General features: G+C 51.3%; 2 protein-coding genes across 9 annotated transcripts in view; one reads left to right on the top strand and one right to left on the bottom strand.

Moving 5' to 3' along the window:
* The window catches only part of SIRT3 (sirtuin 3), an 18,549-nt gene extending 11,001 nt beyond the window's left edge, over nt 1-7,548 (top strand). For 5 of the 7 annotated variants that reach the window (XM_029915086.1, XM_029915085.1, XM_029915081.1 and 2 more), the window contains 3 exons: nt 1,685-1,846; nt 5,520-5,729; nt 7,022-7,547. In XM_029915086.1, coding sequence (XP_029770946.1) covers nt 1,685-1,846; nt 5,520-5,729; nt 7,022-7,042 — 393 coding nt within the window. In that variant the 3' untranslated portion in view covers nt 7,043-7,547. Of the gene's footprint in view, nt 1-1,684; nt 1,847-5,519; nt 5,730-7,021 lie in introns of all 7 variants that reach the window. The other 2 variants (XM_029915080.1, XM_029915083.1) reach the window with 2 other exon arrangements.
* A 591-nt stretch (nt 7,549-8,139) lies between these two features.
* RIC8A (RIC8 guanine nucleotide exchange factor A) lies at nt 8,140-13,826 on the bottom strand. Of its 2 annotated transcripts, none has more exons than XM_029915077.1 (10): nt 13,586-13,826; nt 13,308-13,355; nt 12,633-13,220; nt 12,080-12,171; nt 11,385-11,535; nt 10,215-10,310; nt 9,985-10,129; nt 9,765-9,909; nt 9,299-9,421; nt 8,140-8,934 (listed from the first exon to the last, which is right to left on the bottom strand). In XM_029915077.1, the coding sequence occupies exons 1-10, from the start codon at nt 13,667-13,669 to the stop codon at nt 8,814-8,816; spliced, it is 1,593 nt and encodes a 530-aa protein (XP_029770937.1). In that variant the 5' UTR covers nt 13,670-13,826; the 3' UTR covers nt 8,140-8,813. The 2 variants fall into 2 exon arrangements, with proteins under 2 accessions (XP_029770937.1, XP_029770938.1); XM_029915078.1 differs by having other exon boundaries at nt 9,299-9,418.
* Between the last annotated feature and the right edge of the window lie 18 nt (nt 13,827-13,844).

The following is a 13,844-nucleotide window of genomic DNA, read 5'->3' as shown; positions in this document are numbered from 1 at the left end:
TTTAGAGCCACTGCTGTTCAAAATCAGTTGTGAGAAAAGTAAATTTGGGGAGCTCGGAAGTTCCCCATAATGGCCATTGAAGTTGTAAATTGCTTTTGGTTAAATCAGTCCATTTAGTTAAGAGTGCACCCTAGGAGGGGCCAAAGTGCTTATTAAACACTGGGAGCTGGGCTCCCAGAAGAGTGGGTTCAGAGGCGCCCTGAAAGCATTTTGATCACTGGGATCCCATTTTCCAGAGGCTTTTCTCTGGAGCAAAGAGGAAAATTCCTGAACAGCACAGCCCCAGTAGAAACGGCCAGGCTCTAGAAAGGAGTCAGACAAAGGCCAAAAGAGTACTCTCTGAAAGGACAAAGCCTTAAAGCAGGTCCTGAACAAAGCCTGGAGAGCTCAAAACAGAGAGTGAAGCACAAATCCAGGAGAAAACTTACACTCAGTCCCCAGGGTCGGTGAGAAAGCAGTGAGCCCAGCTGGCGCTGAGGGTGCTGGCACCGGTGTGTTTGCTCACTAGCCTCAGTCGCTGGGCAGAGTTGGGGAGGGGGCATGGGTTTTGTGGGTCCGGCCTGCATCCCACATTTGACACCTAGTAATGTTTTCCTTAAAAATAGACCTGCCGGTTATTTTACCAGTGAAATGGGTTTATTCAGGAATACTAGAAAATTGCTATTTGGGACAAGCAAGCTATGACAAGACTGTAGGCAAGTCCAGCCAACAAAGGAGAGGGACATTATTTGATGGAGAGGAGGGAGGGGGTTTGGAAGGACTGGAGAATGAGGTCATGGAGATGATGGTGTCTTGCTTGCTGAGTGGCTGGGATGGTTGATTTGATATAGGAGAGGTGGTGTACTTCTTCTTTGGTTGGGGCCTGCCATTGATGGTTCTCTCTGTTGAGGGTTCTTCTGTTGGGTCTATAGTTGACACTTTGTGTGATTGATGGTGAGTGATATGGGTCCTTCCAGCCTCCTGAGTCGACATTAGCAAGGTGTACCTGTATTAATTTTCATAATGCTCAGCTCTTTGTTGAGGAGGAAAGATTTCCTCCTTTGTCAAAGATCAGTTGACTGTGCTTATGAGAGTCTGCTTCTAGGGTTTCTGTTGTCCTTCACTAGCACCACTGTCTTGATTCCTTTTTTTTTTCCTTTAAGTTTTTACTTAAATCCCAGTTAGGTAACGCACAGTGTTATATTCGTTTCAGGTGTGCAGTATAGTGATTCAACACTTCTATACATCACTTGTTGCTGAAAACAAATCCCCTCCTTAATGCCCATCTCTATTAGCTCATCTCTCAAACTCTTCCTGGCTGGTAACCATCAGTGTGTTCTCTATAGTCAAGAATCTGTTTCTTGGCTTGCCTCTCTTTGTTTTTCCCTCTTTATTAAGAGCTATCTTTTACTTATTTGTTTTAAGTTTATCTATTTGAGAGAGAGAGAGAGAGTACATGTGACTGGGGGAGGGGCAGAGAGAGAGAGAGAGAGAGAGAGAGAGAGAGAGAGAATCCCAAGCAGGGTCCACACTGTGAGCACAGAGCCTGATGAGGGGCTCAAATTCACAAACTATAAGATAATGACCTGAGCTGAAAAAAAGAGTTGGACGCTTAACCAGCTGAGCCACTCAGACACCTTAAGAGCTATCTTTTAAAGTGTGTTGTGACATCCTCCTTGGTCCATTTTCTATTTGTGTTACACAGGTTGACGTGATGGTGGACAGGATCCCCCGCTGTCCAGTCTGCACTGGCATTGTGAAGCCTGACATCGTATTCTTTGGGGAGACACTGCCCCAGAGATTCTTGCTGCATGTGGTTGATTTCCCCATGGCAGATCTGCTGCTCATCCTTGGGACCTCCCTGGAGGTTTGTCAGCAGACCCAGTGGGCTGAGGGTGCGGGGAAGAGGCTGGAAAGACAGGGTAGAAGAGGTGGGGCTGGTGGGGGTGGCTCCAGATTCTCTCAGAACCCCCTGGCATCCTAACTTCAGAAGGTGAGAAGCAGAGGTACTCCTGGCCTAGGGAGTGGAAGCCTGGGCAGAATGAGGAGGAGGGAGGATGCTCAGCTTTGGAGGTACTATCAGTGTGGGTGAGGCATAGCATGTGAGGGGAAGGGAGAAGGGAGGGGTGTGGACAGGTAGAGTGGGACAGACCTTCCAGGCCACATCACAGAGGCCAGTTATGTGCTAGAAGCAGTGATGGACTTGAAAGGATTAGACCAGGGACATAGTTCGTGCCCCTTGGGTCAGAGAGACCATTGGTGAATGGGGATGGGGATTGAAGCAAGATGTTCAGGAGGCTAGTCCTCAAGAAGGCAGGGCTGTGGGCACAGATCATGTGACTGTGAGAGAGTAGGGAGAGGGACTGGCTGGACCAGGGACAGGAGAGGGAGTGGTCTGGCTGTCTATGGGTGCTCGGGGCATTTGTTGGCAAGGAGGAATTTAAGGGGAGTGTTCCGAGCTCTGTTCTGCACATGTGTGTTTGAGGTGCTTGGGAGACACCCATGGACACATTCCAGAAGCTATTCTACTTCTGTATCTGGAACTCAGAAACTTTGTAAAGGAATCAAGAGCAAGAAATGAGACCCTGCAATGAGCTCTTACCCAAATGAATGTAGGCAGCAAGGGGCAGAAGGGCCAGAACAGCCTGTACTCAGGGCCTGGGTCAACCATGGAGGCCTAGAGTGGTGTGCCTGCTGTGTGCTAGATCCTGTTCCAGTGCTTTGGACAGACACAGTAAGATGCATAAACAAGTGACACAATTTTAGGTGATGGCACATGGAGAAATAACAAGTGTGACAGGAAGGCTCAGAAGGGTTGTGAACTGTTCATGATATCAGCGTGGTTGGTTTGCATGGCTGAGACAGGAAGGTGACTCCAGAGCTGAGTCCTGAAGGAGATGCAGGTGTCAGCTGAGGGTATCTGGCAGTAGACAGTGCCCGTGGCCAGTGGTGACGAAGGTCTGACCTCCTGATCCTGTGAGTGCTGTGTCATGAGTGCACCATGGTGCATGGTGAGGTGGTGGGGAGAGCCAGTAGAGGCCCTGTAGGTGGCAGTCCAGGTGGTGATGGTGGCTGGCCAGATAATGCTGTAGAGGGCATTGGTGCCCAGGAGACTGTGGACCTCCCCCAGGGCTCCAGGGTTGTGACCCAAGTGGCTGCAAGGATGGAGCTGGTTTCCTGAAACTGAGAAGCCTAGTGGGGAAGCTGGGGCATCTTGGCCTCGGGCACATTGGTTTGAGGGCTGTTTTGGGCTGTCGAGTGGATGTGGGTGGCAAGTGGGTGGATTCCTGTGTCTGGAGTCCAGGAAGGAGCAAAGGTATGACCTGGGGGGCGCAGTGCAGATGGAAGAGCCCAGAGCATGGACAGACCATGATGCCCACACTGAGCAGTGCGTAGTGCTGAGTCTGGCTGCCTGTGCTGCCCACTAGTGATGGACACTGGGGCCACCAGCCCTCCTCTATTTTTTAAGTGAAATGAAAATAGCCTTTCTCTCTGATTATAAAAGTTTCACATGCTTGTTTTTTAAAAATTTACACATTATGTAGACATGCAGAGTGAATTAAAGAATCTCTTCAACTCTACCACCACTGCGAATGGTTTGCTGTGTCTTCACAGTCTTCTGCGCTGCACAGATGTGGTGATCTTAACCAGAAATGCGGCACCACTGTATACAGAGACCTAGCTTATTAGTGCCTCTAGTGTCCCTGACGAATGAGGATATGAGGTCCCAGTTGGGAGTCCCAAAGCAGAGTGCTTGTCTATAAGCACTGAGCAATCTGTGGTGTGGCTCAGACTTTATCTTACATGCTGCGTGGAGGAATTATTAATGCACTTGGTTATGGACCACCCCTCTGGATGTCAGAGGTGTGACATAATATATGGTATATAAATCATGTGGCATTTTCTAAAACGTGAAATATTCTGAATTCTAGAACACACCCAGCCCCAAGGTTTGTTTTTTTTTTTTTAGATTTTTTTTTTTTTTTTTTTACTTTAGGGAACGAGAGTATATGCAAGTGGGACAGGGGCACAAGGAGGGAGGGAGAGAGAGAGAATGAATCTCAGACAGGTTCCATGCTCAGTGCAGAGCCTGACACAGGGCTCGAACCCACGAACCATGAGATTATGACCTGAGCTGAAATTAAGAGTTGGATGCTCAGCTGACTGAGCCACCCAGCTGCCCCCCCGGCCCTAAGAGTTTTAAGATAGGAATGACAGATGGATGACAAAATGTATTTAAGAAACTGTTGATGGGCAACAAAAATAAGATTTTATATTAAAAATAATGATGTAGTGAATAACCACATGTACACACGTTTGCACATTCATGTGAGTACTTTTGTAGCAAATATTGAGAAATCGCTTTTCAGAAAGATACACTAATTACATTGCCACCAAAAGATGTGGGCCATTTTCCCACATCCTCACCAATAGCAAACATTACCTGTTTTTTTTTTTAATCCATCTGATCGGTTAGAAATAAATGTGTGTGTGACAGAGAGAGAGAGAGAGAGAGAGAGAGAGAGAGAGAGAGAGAGAGAGAGAGAGAGAGAAAGAGAGGGAGGGAAGGAGGGAGGGAGGGGAGATTTAACGTGTCTGTTAAATTGACCACTGTGTTCTCCTTGGATTGCATATTTGTATCTCTTGCCCATTTTTTATTGGGTTATTTTCTTAGTTGATCTATAAATTAGCAATATAAATTCATAAATTATATAAAATGTTTATAAATTAGTTTAGCAATTAGAAATATAAACTGTCACATGTAAGTATTTTTGCAGTTTATGATGATGAATTAAAAAAAATATTTTTCTGCACAGTGTCTTTATGTAGATAATAATGTGAAAGTCAGACTTGTCATGATTTTCCTTTGTCTTATCTGACTTCATTACCAGGCCTAAAAAGTCCTTCCCTACCTTTACTTATGAACCCTAAACTTTCTTCAAGAACTGTTTTGCTTACATTTAAATCTTTCACTCATTTGAAATTTTTTCAATGAAGGCAGGAGTTGAGTATTTTCCTCCCAGATAATGAGCCAGTCTCAGTACTATTAAATAGTCTGTTTCTAATTTCTAATGGACATTTCACTTGGAAGCAGCATGAAGAAGCCCAAAGTCACAGAGTTAGGACTCTCTGGAGGTCTAGACGGTGAGGGCTGTGGAAAGGTGGGGCACCTTCTCTGGTGGGCACATCAGGAGCCCTTTGTGGGACCAGGTCCTGGCTTCCAGGGAGCAAGGGTGGACAGACCAGATGCTGCTGGGAGATGGTGCATGGTGGGGTAAGGTGGGTCATAGTTCCTGGAGCTCAGAGGCACCTGGGCAGGGAGACCCACAGAACCCAGGACATGTGGAGGGCAGAAACAGGGATATGAGCAAGAGGGAAGCTCGGGAAGGAAGGAGTCCAAGCATGGAGACCAAGCAGACAGTGTGATGGGAAGAAATAGGTGGTGAATTTTCCTTGTATCCAAGGTCTTACTGTTAGTCTGTGTCCTAAGGGACTTGGAGGGTGGGCACTGTGCTCCTCATTTTTGGGCAATTTTTCAGGTAGAACCTTTTGCCAGCTTGTCTGAGGCCGTGCGGAGCTCAGTGCCCCGACTACTCATCAACCGGGACTTGGTGGGGCCCTTTGCTTGGCGTCCTCGCAGCAGGGATGTGGTCCAGCTGGGGGATATGGTTCACAGCGTGGAAAGGCTGGTGGAGCTTCTGGGCTGGACAGAAGAGTTGCAGGACCTCATGCAGCAGGAAGCTGAAAAGGTACAGACTGCAGGGTCATCTCCAGGGCTGCCTCCCTCACTGCTCTGGGGTCTGGGACCACCTGGTGTGGAACCATGTTTAGATAAGGCAGTGACAGAAATAGCTAATATTGGCTGTTAATCCTGTACCAGCCACTGTCCAGGATCACCTCCGTGTGGATATGAAGAAAGGGATGCTAGGTGCCTGCTCTCCAGTGGCAGAGCTGTGACTTGGTCCCAGTGGACTGGGCTTGTCCTCACATCACAGGGCAGCATTGCCTTTTGTCCCTGAAATAAAGCAGAACCAAACAGCTACAGGCTAAGGTGTGGTTCTGAGATGAACTTTGAGGAGCTGAACTCTGCCTGTGTGCTGTGTTTGAAGCCCACCTTGGGGAGGCTTTCTGGAGATCATCAGTGTGAGAGTTGTTGGCCTATGACAATCTTCTGAGGTTTGAAACCTGTAACAAGTGAAGTTACAGAAATTGCAGTTTCACTTAAGAATCAGCATGTGTAGCCTTGGTGTGAGAGGCTGTCTTCTAAAAGAGGCAGCATTAAGCATCTGAAGTCCATTTGTCTCACAGAGGGTCATCATGTGACACTGCCCGAAGAGGATGGGGCAGAGGTCTGGGGACAGCCTTACTCTTCAGCTGTGACTGCCTCAGGGCTCAGGGCCATGGGTCAGGGCTTCCTCTCACCTCTGGTGGCAAAAGCCCCCAGCCTCTGGCTGCAGCCTGATTTCTTACCAAGTTGAACCAAAGAGAGAATATGAGGCTTATTCTGTTTCCACACATAGTAGATATCATGGCCACATTTTTTTCTAGCTTTCCATTCCAGAGTTTGACTCTAATGACTAAGATGTAAGCTGGTGTCACTCATCTCATTTTAATATCAGTTATGCTGCTCGGTCATTTGAGGGAAGTAGAGAACGCAGGTAGCACTGAAGTATTATAGTTCACACGTTGAGAGGAGAGTCCGTAGGTGCCTTGGTCTGACCCGCCTGGGCGCTTCCTGGCTCTGGCGTCCTGCTTCCATTACAGCAACAAGACTAAGTCACGTGGTCCTAGGGATTTCTGGAAGTAGTCCTACCAGATTCGACCTGTGTGTTTTCTGGTCTTGCACATGAGCTTCAGCACCTCACATGGTTTCTTAAATGAAGCCCTCTGTTTGGTCACCCAGTTTTGCCTAGCCATGCTGGTATCATGTTACTTTGACTCAACAGCAGCATAGCAGAGGCAGAAAAGCTTTTGTGTTTTATGATAGTTCAAACCCAGGCCCTGAGATCTACAAGACTGATTTCCCTTCTCTGTGTTCCAGCTCAATGGATGGGACAGATAGGGTGATGGCTGGTCCCCGTCACTCCCGGGACCAGAAATGGTTCCACGGAGTCAATGCTCATCGCTAAGGAAACAGTTTTAGCTGAACTGGAACCTGCATCCTAAGGAAGAACATGAGGCTGCCCAGGTCACGAACTCTACGCCAACCAGTTGTGTTATGCTCACACCAAAGACCATCCATCACAGGTGCTAGAGCTGCCTGGCACCTTTCTGCTATTGGACTCTTCAATCTGCTGAAACTTGTGGTGGATGGCAAGCAAAAAGCTTTCTTTTGACCACTTGAACTCCAACAGACCACTTGAAATCTCCAACTGGATCAGCTGTGTCCAGGTCTCCACCTGAAAGGCAGTCTCGGCATCTGTCTGTTAAAGACACAGTCTCGCTGAGTGGCCTCAGTCACTCCCAAGGCATGGTCCTGAATCCCAAGTAATAAAATAGGAGGCCTCTAGTATGCTGGCCTCCTTACTAGAGTTATGTTTAATTAAAGAAACTATTCATTTCTGGCATGAAATGAACTCTTTGGTCTCCAGGGAATACAGGTGTTGGCAGTGGCTGCAGAAAGGGGACCTTGGGGGTGTGTGGGCATTCTTCCCATCAGAATAACCCAAGAATGGTGAACATGTCCCTGAATTCACCCCAGAGGTGGGCCTAGCACCGTTTCCCATGGAGCCCCGGCACCCCTTGCTGCAGGGCATCATGCCATGTTCACTCTGCTCCGGCAGCTAACCAACCCCCATCCCCACTCTCTCCCACCAGGCCGTCCCCATAATGCCTCTGGGATTGACATCTACGTTGTGGAAGGACTTACTAACCTTGGCCGGCCCCCAGCCCGACATGTACTCAGGCCATACTTCCTGTGCCTGCACAGGCCCCTTCTGCTGGGTTGCTCCAAGGCCAAGTGTCGACAGCACTGCCTAAGCACACCATCCTGACCCCTGGCTCCCACCCTGCGTGTGCTCCCTTGGGCATTGTTTCCCCACCCACCACACATTTAGCACATACTCCTCAGGGTCTGGTGGCCTCCTCAAGAACAAACGACATGAATGATGATCTAGCAAAAGGGCTGAATTCTAAAAAACACGAAATTAATTTCTCACACTCTTTTGCTCGAAACTGTATTCCAAGGTGATGTTTCAGTGATGCTTTGTGGTACATGACAGAAATCCAGACTTATAGTTTTATGAGGTGCACTTTCCTTCATTATTTATTGTCTACGCCAGTGGGAAGGCCAGGATTCCACTGTCACCACCAGTGAGAGCTTGGGTGCTGTGGATACTACAGCCGAGTGCTGAGCGAGGACGAAGAATGCATACGAGGCTACCAGTCCTGAGCTCAGTGGGGACAGAGATAGCAGAGCGTACCTTGAAAGTATGTTTCTGACATTAGTATACATGGCCCTAGCAAGTTCTTTTCCTGTGAACTGCAGTGCTTGCCTGACACAGAAGTTCTGGGCCAATATGCCAGCCCTGGACATGGTTGTGTGTGCACGTGCCCATGCTCAGCTCCTGCCCCCAGGCAGCAGCCTCTGCACACTTCCTCTTGGCACACGAGACCATCTCATCTGTGGAGATCAAGGTTGAGTTCCCAGAGTTCCAGCAGGACAAGGCCCTCACAGTCCTAAAGATAAGAAACTGGACCAGAGACAAACCATTAACAGAACTTTGGAAGTAAAGAGAAAAGCGTCTCCAAGCATGGCTTCCCAGGGTCACAGTCCCAAGGCCATCTCCGGCAGCAGCACCAGTTCTGAAGGGGGAACAGAAGAATGGGTGTCCTCAGTCGGGGTCTGAGTCAGGTTCTGAGGAGAGCTGCCCTTCCATGGTCTCACAAATGGCATCCTGCAGGGATGTGAGCTGACCCCGGGGACTCATCCCCATAGGCTGGATGACTCTGTGCCTGTGGTGAGGAAAGCATGGTGAGGAAGGGGCACAGCATGTGGGGCAGAAGTCGGGTTCACCCCTGACTATGTCCTTATGCCAAATAGGCTTGAATCCAAACTGCTAACCAGGGGCTTTGAGACCTTACACACTCTAGAATTTGAATTTCTCCAGGTCTCGATTTTTATGATCTATGAAACATGTAATACCAGCCTAAAGTCTAATCCTTTCCTGGGGCATTTCTTGTTTCCAACCTTAGTAATGCAGCCTTGCCTAAGCCCAACTTTAACCCTACTTCCTGGCGGTCACAGGACTGGACACGAGTCTTAGGCTTCTGTTTTCCCTTCTCCCAGCTGTGGGCCCCTCCTCGCCGCAACTCATACCTGGAGAGCTTGTCAAACATGTTCACCAGCTTCATGGCCTCATGTTCCTTCTGCTCCTCCGTCATGCCCTCCATGGGGTTGGGTGGCTCTTCTTCCACTCTCCCGGTCACTGGGTTTATGCTGCTTCCCAGGGGAGGGGTTGTGGGGAATGCATTAGTGAGTCACTAGGACAGAGGTGGCTACATGGGGTGGGTGGAAGCAGGGCAGCTGCAAGAGGGCTCTTTCCAGTAGCAGCAGGGACCCAACTCCTACTCCTGGGACTTCCCGGTCCCCCAACTGCCTGGCCCCACTCAGCCCATATTGTCAACGGAATATCCTGACACCAAAATAGGTTATGATGGGACCAGTGCCTGACTCCTAAAAGTTTAGCCATTTGTATCCTGTCCCACCCACTCTGCGAGTCCATTTGGGAGTGGAATCAGGAACCAGGCTGAGTGAGGAGAGTCGAGGGTGCAGGGGCACACACCTGGCCTTGGCTTCCTTGTACTCCTCTGTGTCTGTGTCCTCGTCCTCCGAATACTGGCCCTCAGGCCGGCCCCCCGCCATGAGGCCCCTGGCAGCCAGGAGGCCAGCAGCATTTCCGTAGCCCGTGTACTTGATGAATCGGGGCACTGTGAAGCATGGCAGAGATCAGTGTGCAACGGTGGCTGGGAAGGACAGGCTCTGGGCCACATCCTGCCACTCACCACTCTCAGAGCACAGGACAAACAAGAACTCAGCTGCCACTCTCTTCACATCAGTATCCAGGTGTGTCATAAGGCGAACGAGCTTGTTCCTCAACAGGTCTCCGACCTCCGGCCGGGTCCTCACGTCCCGCAGTGGGGGCAGCACCTGGGGAGGCAGCTGTCCCTCAGTCTGGGCCTGGACTGGCTGGGGTCTGTGAGCAGGGTCCCGCCCCGGCCCCTATGCCCCATACCTGGGCCTTCAGGAACTTCCTTGCAGGGCGGTGCACGCGGGCACACTCCGTCAGCACGCTCAGTACGGGGGCCACGCTCTCTTTCAGCCTGTGCGTCTGTAGAGGAGCCTCTGTCACTGGGGCTGTACCCCCACCTGATGTGAAGTCGGGGGCGGGGGCTACATGCATACCAGATGGTCCTGGCAGGAGGTGCTCAGGAAGAGGTCTTGCCCTGATTAGTCAGCTGAGGGGCCAAGAGTGGGTAGTGGGTGTCTATGTGAATTTCAAGAGGGCCACAAATGGAACTTAACTTAGAAGGGCACTCACATGCTCTATGACCTGGGGCAAATAATTCATCTGCTCTCACTTCCTCACTTATATATCTAAGTTGCATGGAAAATACAGAGCATTCATAGGTATTAGCACACCACTGGTACATGACCCGTCCTCAGAAAATAGTGGTCAAAACACAAAAAGAAAATCTCTACTCTGTGGGCTTCATGGATCCAGAGAGCAGAGAGCTCCTGTCCTTCCCTGGCCTCCTCCCTAGTTATCTCCCTAGACCCTAACCCCAGCAGCAGCAGTGGTACGGACAGTCATAGCCATCACATCCAATGCCAGGCGTTTGTGACCCAGTTCAAAGCATTGTGTGCAATGTGGCTTCTGGAGGTGTCCACCTAATCCCACTCCATTGCACGCTGTAGGCAGCGTGATGTCTGCAAGCTCCCAGAGCAGCTGGGCAGAGGTCTGACCAATGTCCTGTGTGCAGGCCCAAGAATCAGGGAGCCTCTGGCTCAAGATGCCTGTGGGTGCCCTCAGAGATGTTTGTTCCCATGGGCTGCCTGTGTGCAGTGACACTAAAGTCCTACAGTCACAAGCCAGGGCTGGGGAGTTCTCAGGGGCACTCAAAAGGGATCCACAGAGATCTAAAAGATAAGTATTTTGTTTGAAAACTCGTGGTAACCAACAAAAGGAAAACCTTGAAGTATGTGTGTGAGGATCCCCATATTTCTCAGGGAGGAGAAGTCTTGTTCTCTGCCAGGCTGGACCACCAAGCAGCTGGAGAAACTGGCCGACTCACACTGACAGGCTGATCTCCACTTACCAGTGTAGACTGAAAAAGCAGGGACCGCAGCTGCTGGGCAAAGTCAGAGCCACTGAGGCACCCACACAGCAGGTCCCTCTGCCCACCTGGTGCAGACGTTTTTCTAAGAAGCTGAGGAGGACACGAATCACATCCATGTTTACTCCCAGGAACTCTAGGGAACCTTCACGTGGCTCCAGGGTAAGAAGGACATCCAGACACTTGAGGGGCAAATTTGCCAAGAGATTCACTGTGTGGCTGAGGACAGACAGGGGAGAGGGGCTTGGTAAGTGTGGTCCCCCAGCCCAGGTACAATCCTTGGTGCCCTCTGCAGAGGCCACATGTGATGTGAACTAGTGTCCAGAGACTCGATGGCCAGCAACAGAGGCCAGAACTGAGAGTAGGGATAACCTCAGACACTTATCCCACTCAGTGGGGTGAGTGCCTATGGAAAGGGGCACTCTCTGCAGATGCCCTCCCTGCCACCCTTTGTCTGGGTTGAAGCACCACAGACACTCTTGAAAGCTAGAACCTGCCTAAACAGAGGTCACTGAGAACAGAGATGAATAACCACGTTGCCCTGTAGATACCATGCCATCCCAAGTTCCAGTGACACATTCCTGTCTGCAGATCCAGATCTCTTATCCTGATCATGTACTGTAGAGACACATCGATGTCTGGTCCCAGCCACACAGATAAAGAAGACTCTCTAGGGTGGAGCCAAGCCCACAGCCAGGGCTGGGAACCACTGTCCAGACACGTGAATACACTTCCCTTCCATCTCAAGAGCCCACACCCTCACCCGTGAAACTCTTCTGTGCGGTCCCCAGCAGCAGCGACCATCACACAGTGCCGCAGAATGGTCCCCAGGTGCCGATAAAGGGCAGCATCTTCCTGACCAAAAAGAAAGGTGTTCCTGTGAGAGGAAGCCCCACTCCAGGATCATGTGCACGGACCACACATCTTCTCTACTTGTCCTCTTCTACTCCACCCTGAGAGCAGTTCCATGATCAAGAACATCACTAAGTCCTCTTGAGATAAGTCATAGTGTGCTCTAGCCCCATGCTCACGGCCTCATGATGGGAAATCTCTTACAACCTCCCCATGCACCAAACAGCCCTCCTGCTCGGCTGGAAGAACCAGATATGCCCTCCACTTCTTTCAGAAATCTTTGAGGCTCCCTGCCCAAAATGTGAATCTCCGTGCATCTCCTTGCCTCCTCCCGATAAGCTAAGAGCTCCACCTGTCCTCTCCCCATCTGATGCCCAGAAACTTGCAGGTAACCCTATAGGCAGACAGATCTAGGAAATATCCACACCATTAAGCTCTACCCATGGACTCAGGTTAGCCCTCACCTCATCCACCTCCCTCTTGATGGAGTCAAAGGTGATGTTGAAGAGCACTTTGAGGATCTCCATGGCCCGCTCAGTTTCCTGGGGAGGAAGGAGCTCAGGAGGACCCATCTCAGGGGTCATTCCCAGTGTCAGCTCCAGGGCATCAGTCAGCAGGCGCACCCCCTGCAACTCCTGAAACAGCTGCTGGCGGGCATCAGTGCGAAGAGCCGTTAGCAGGAAGAGGAGGCGCAAGTCAAAGAACTGGACTTCATGTGGGAAGCTGCTCTTGTGATACAGCCCCACGCGCTCTGCGAGCCTCACCACTAGGCGGGCTTCTGCGGCCAGCACCTGTGCCACCGGGCTGCTGAGCACGAGGTTGCACAGGCACTTAAGAGACTCGAGTACAACGTCCATGTCCAGAGGCTCTGGGACGGACCCCTCCAAGGCGATGCCTGCATAGGAGGCAAGTGCATGCAGGCTCTCGCGGCTGGTGAAAGGGTCTAGGCAGCTGCGGTCCCTGGTCAGGATGCGGATGCTCTGCAGCCAGGTGACACGTTGGGAGGATGGCAAGCCCCGCTCCAGGACCGAGACCAGCAGCTCTGCCAGTCTCTGTGGGCAGAAAGAAGAGCGGCTCCACCACGCCCCTTTTCCCGAGGCCTCCCATTCCTGCCCCTTTACTCCTCGGTCAGCACCCACCTTCCTGTCCTCCTGTTGGGCATCATCAAACGTGAAACTCTGGGAGTTCTGCAGAGAGACCCAGGGGTTCAGGGGCACAGGTCCACACCAGGCAGGACCCGGCCTCCGTAGATGGGGAACAGATGGCGCCCCCCACCCCCCACACCAGCCCAGCAGGTGTGCACCCGGACACTCTCCCCGTAGCAACTCCTCACGGACTCGGTGCCCCGCCCGCCGCGCTCGCGCCCCACCCTGCCCCACCTCTTCTTGCGTGTACCACGTTCACGGCTCTCGCTCACCTCCCGGTTGTACGTGCGCAGAGCCTCCATAATCACATCCTCCTCTCCTGTCTCCACAGCATCCGCCACCACCCGAGGTTCCATGGCGCCCCCGGGATGCCGCGGGGGGCTGCTGGGAGAGGCTTGGCTTTCGGACTCCAGGAGGAGCCCGCTCGCCCCGCCCTAACTCGGCGCGCAGGGGAAGCCGGGACCGGCGTGCGCGGCGCCGGGTAGCGGGGCCAGAACTGCGCGCGGGGAAAGCTGGGACAGGCGTGTGCGG

The sequence above is a fragment of the Suricata suricatta genome, chromosome 11 (assembly GCF_006229205.1).
Source record: "Suricata suricatta isolate VVHF042 chromosome 11, meerkat_22Aug2017_6uvM2_HiC, whole genome shotgun sequence".
In the NCBI taxonomy this organism is placed as follows: Eukaryota; Metazoa; Chordata; class Mammalia; order Carnivora; family Herpestidae; genus Suricata; species Suricata suricatta.
This window is presented reverse-complemented; position numbering and strand designations above follow the sequence as displayed.

Excerpts from the sequence above, each read along its gene's own strand:
- RIC8A (XM_029915077.1), bottom strand. The coding sequence starts at position 13,669 with ATGGAACCTCGGGTGGTGGCGGATGCTGTGGAGACAGGAGAGGAGGAT. Across the intron at positions 10,311-11,384 it reads TAGAAAAACGTCTGCACCAG|ACGCACAGGCTGAAAGAGAG; the intron begins GTGGGCAGAGGG and ends GCTCCTCTACAG. Across the intron at positions 9,910-9,984 it reads TGTCCTGTGCTCTGAGAGTG|TGCCCCGATTCATCAAGTAC; the intron begins GTGAGTGGCAGG and ends CATGCTTCACAG.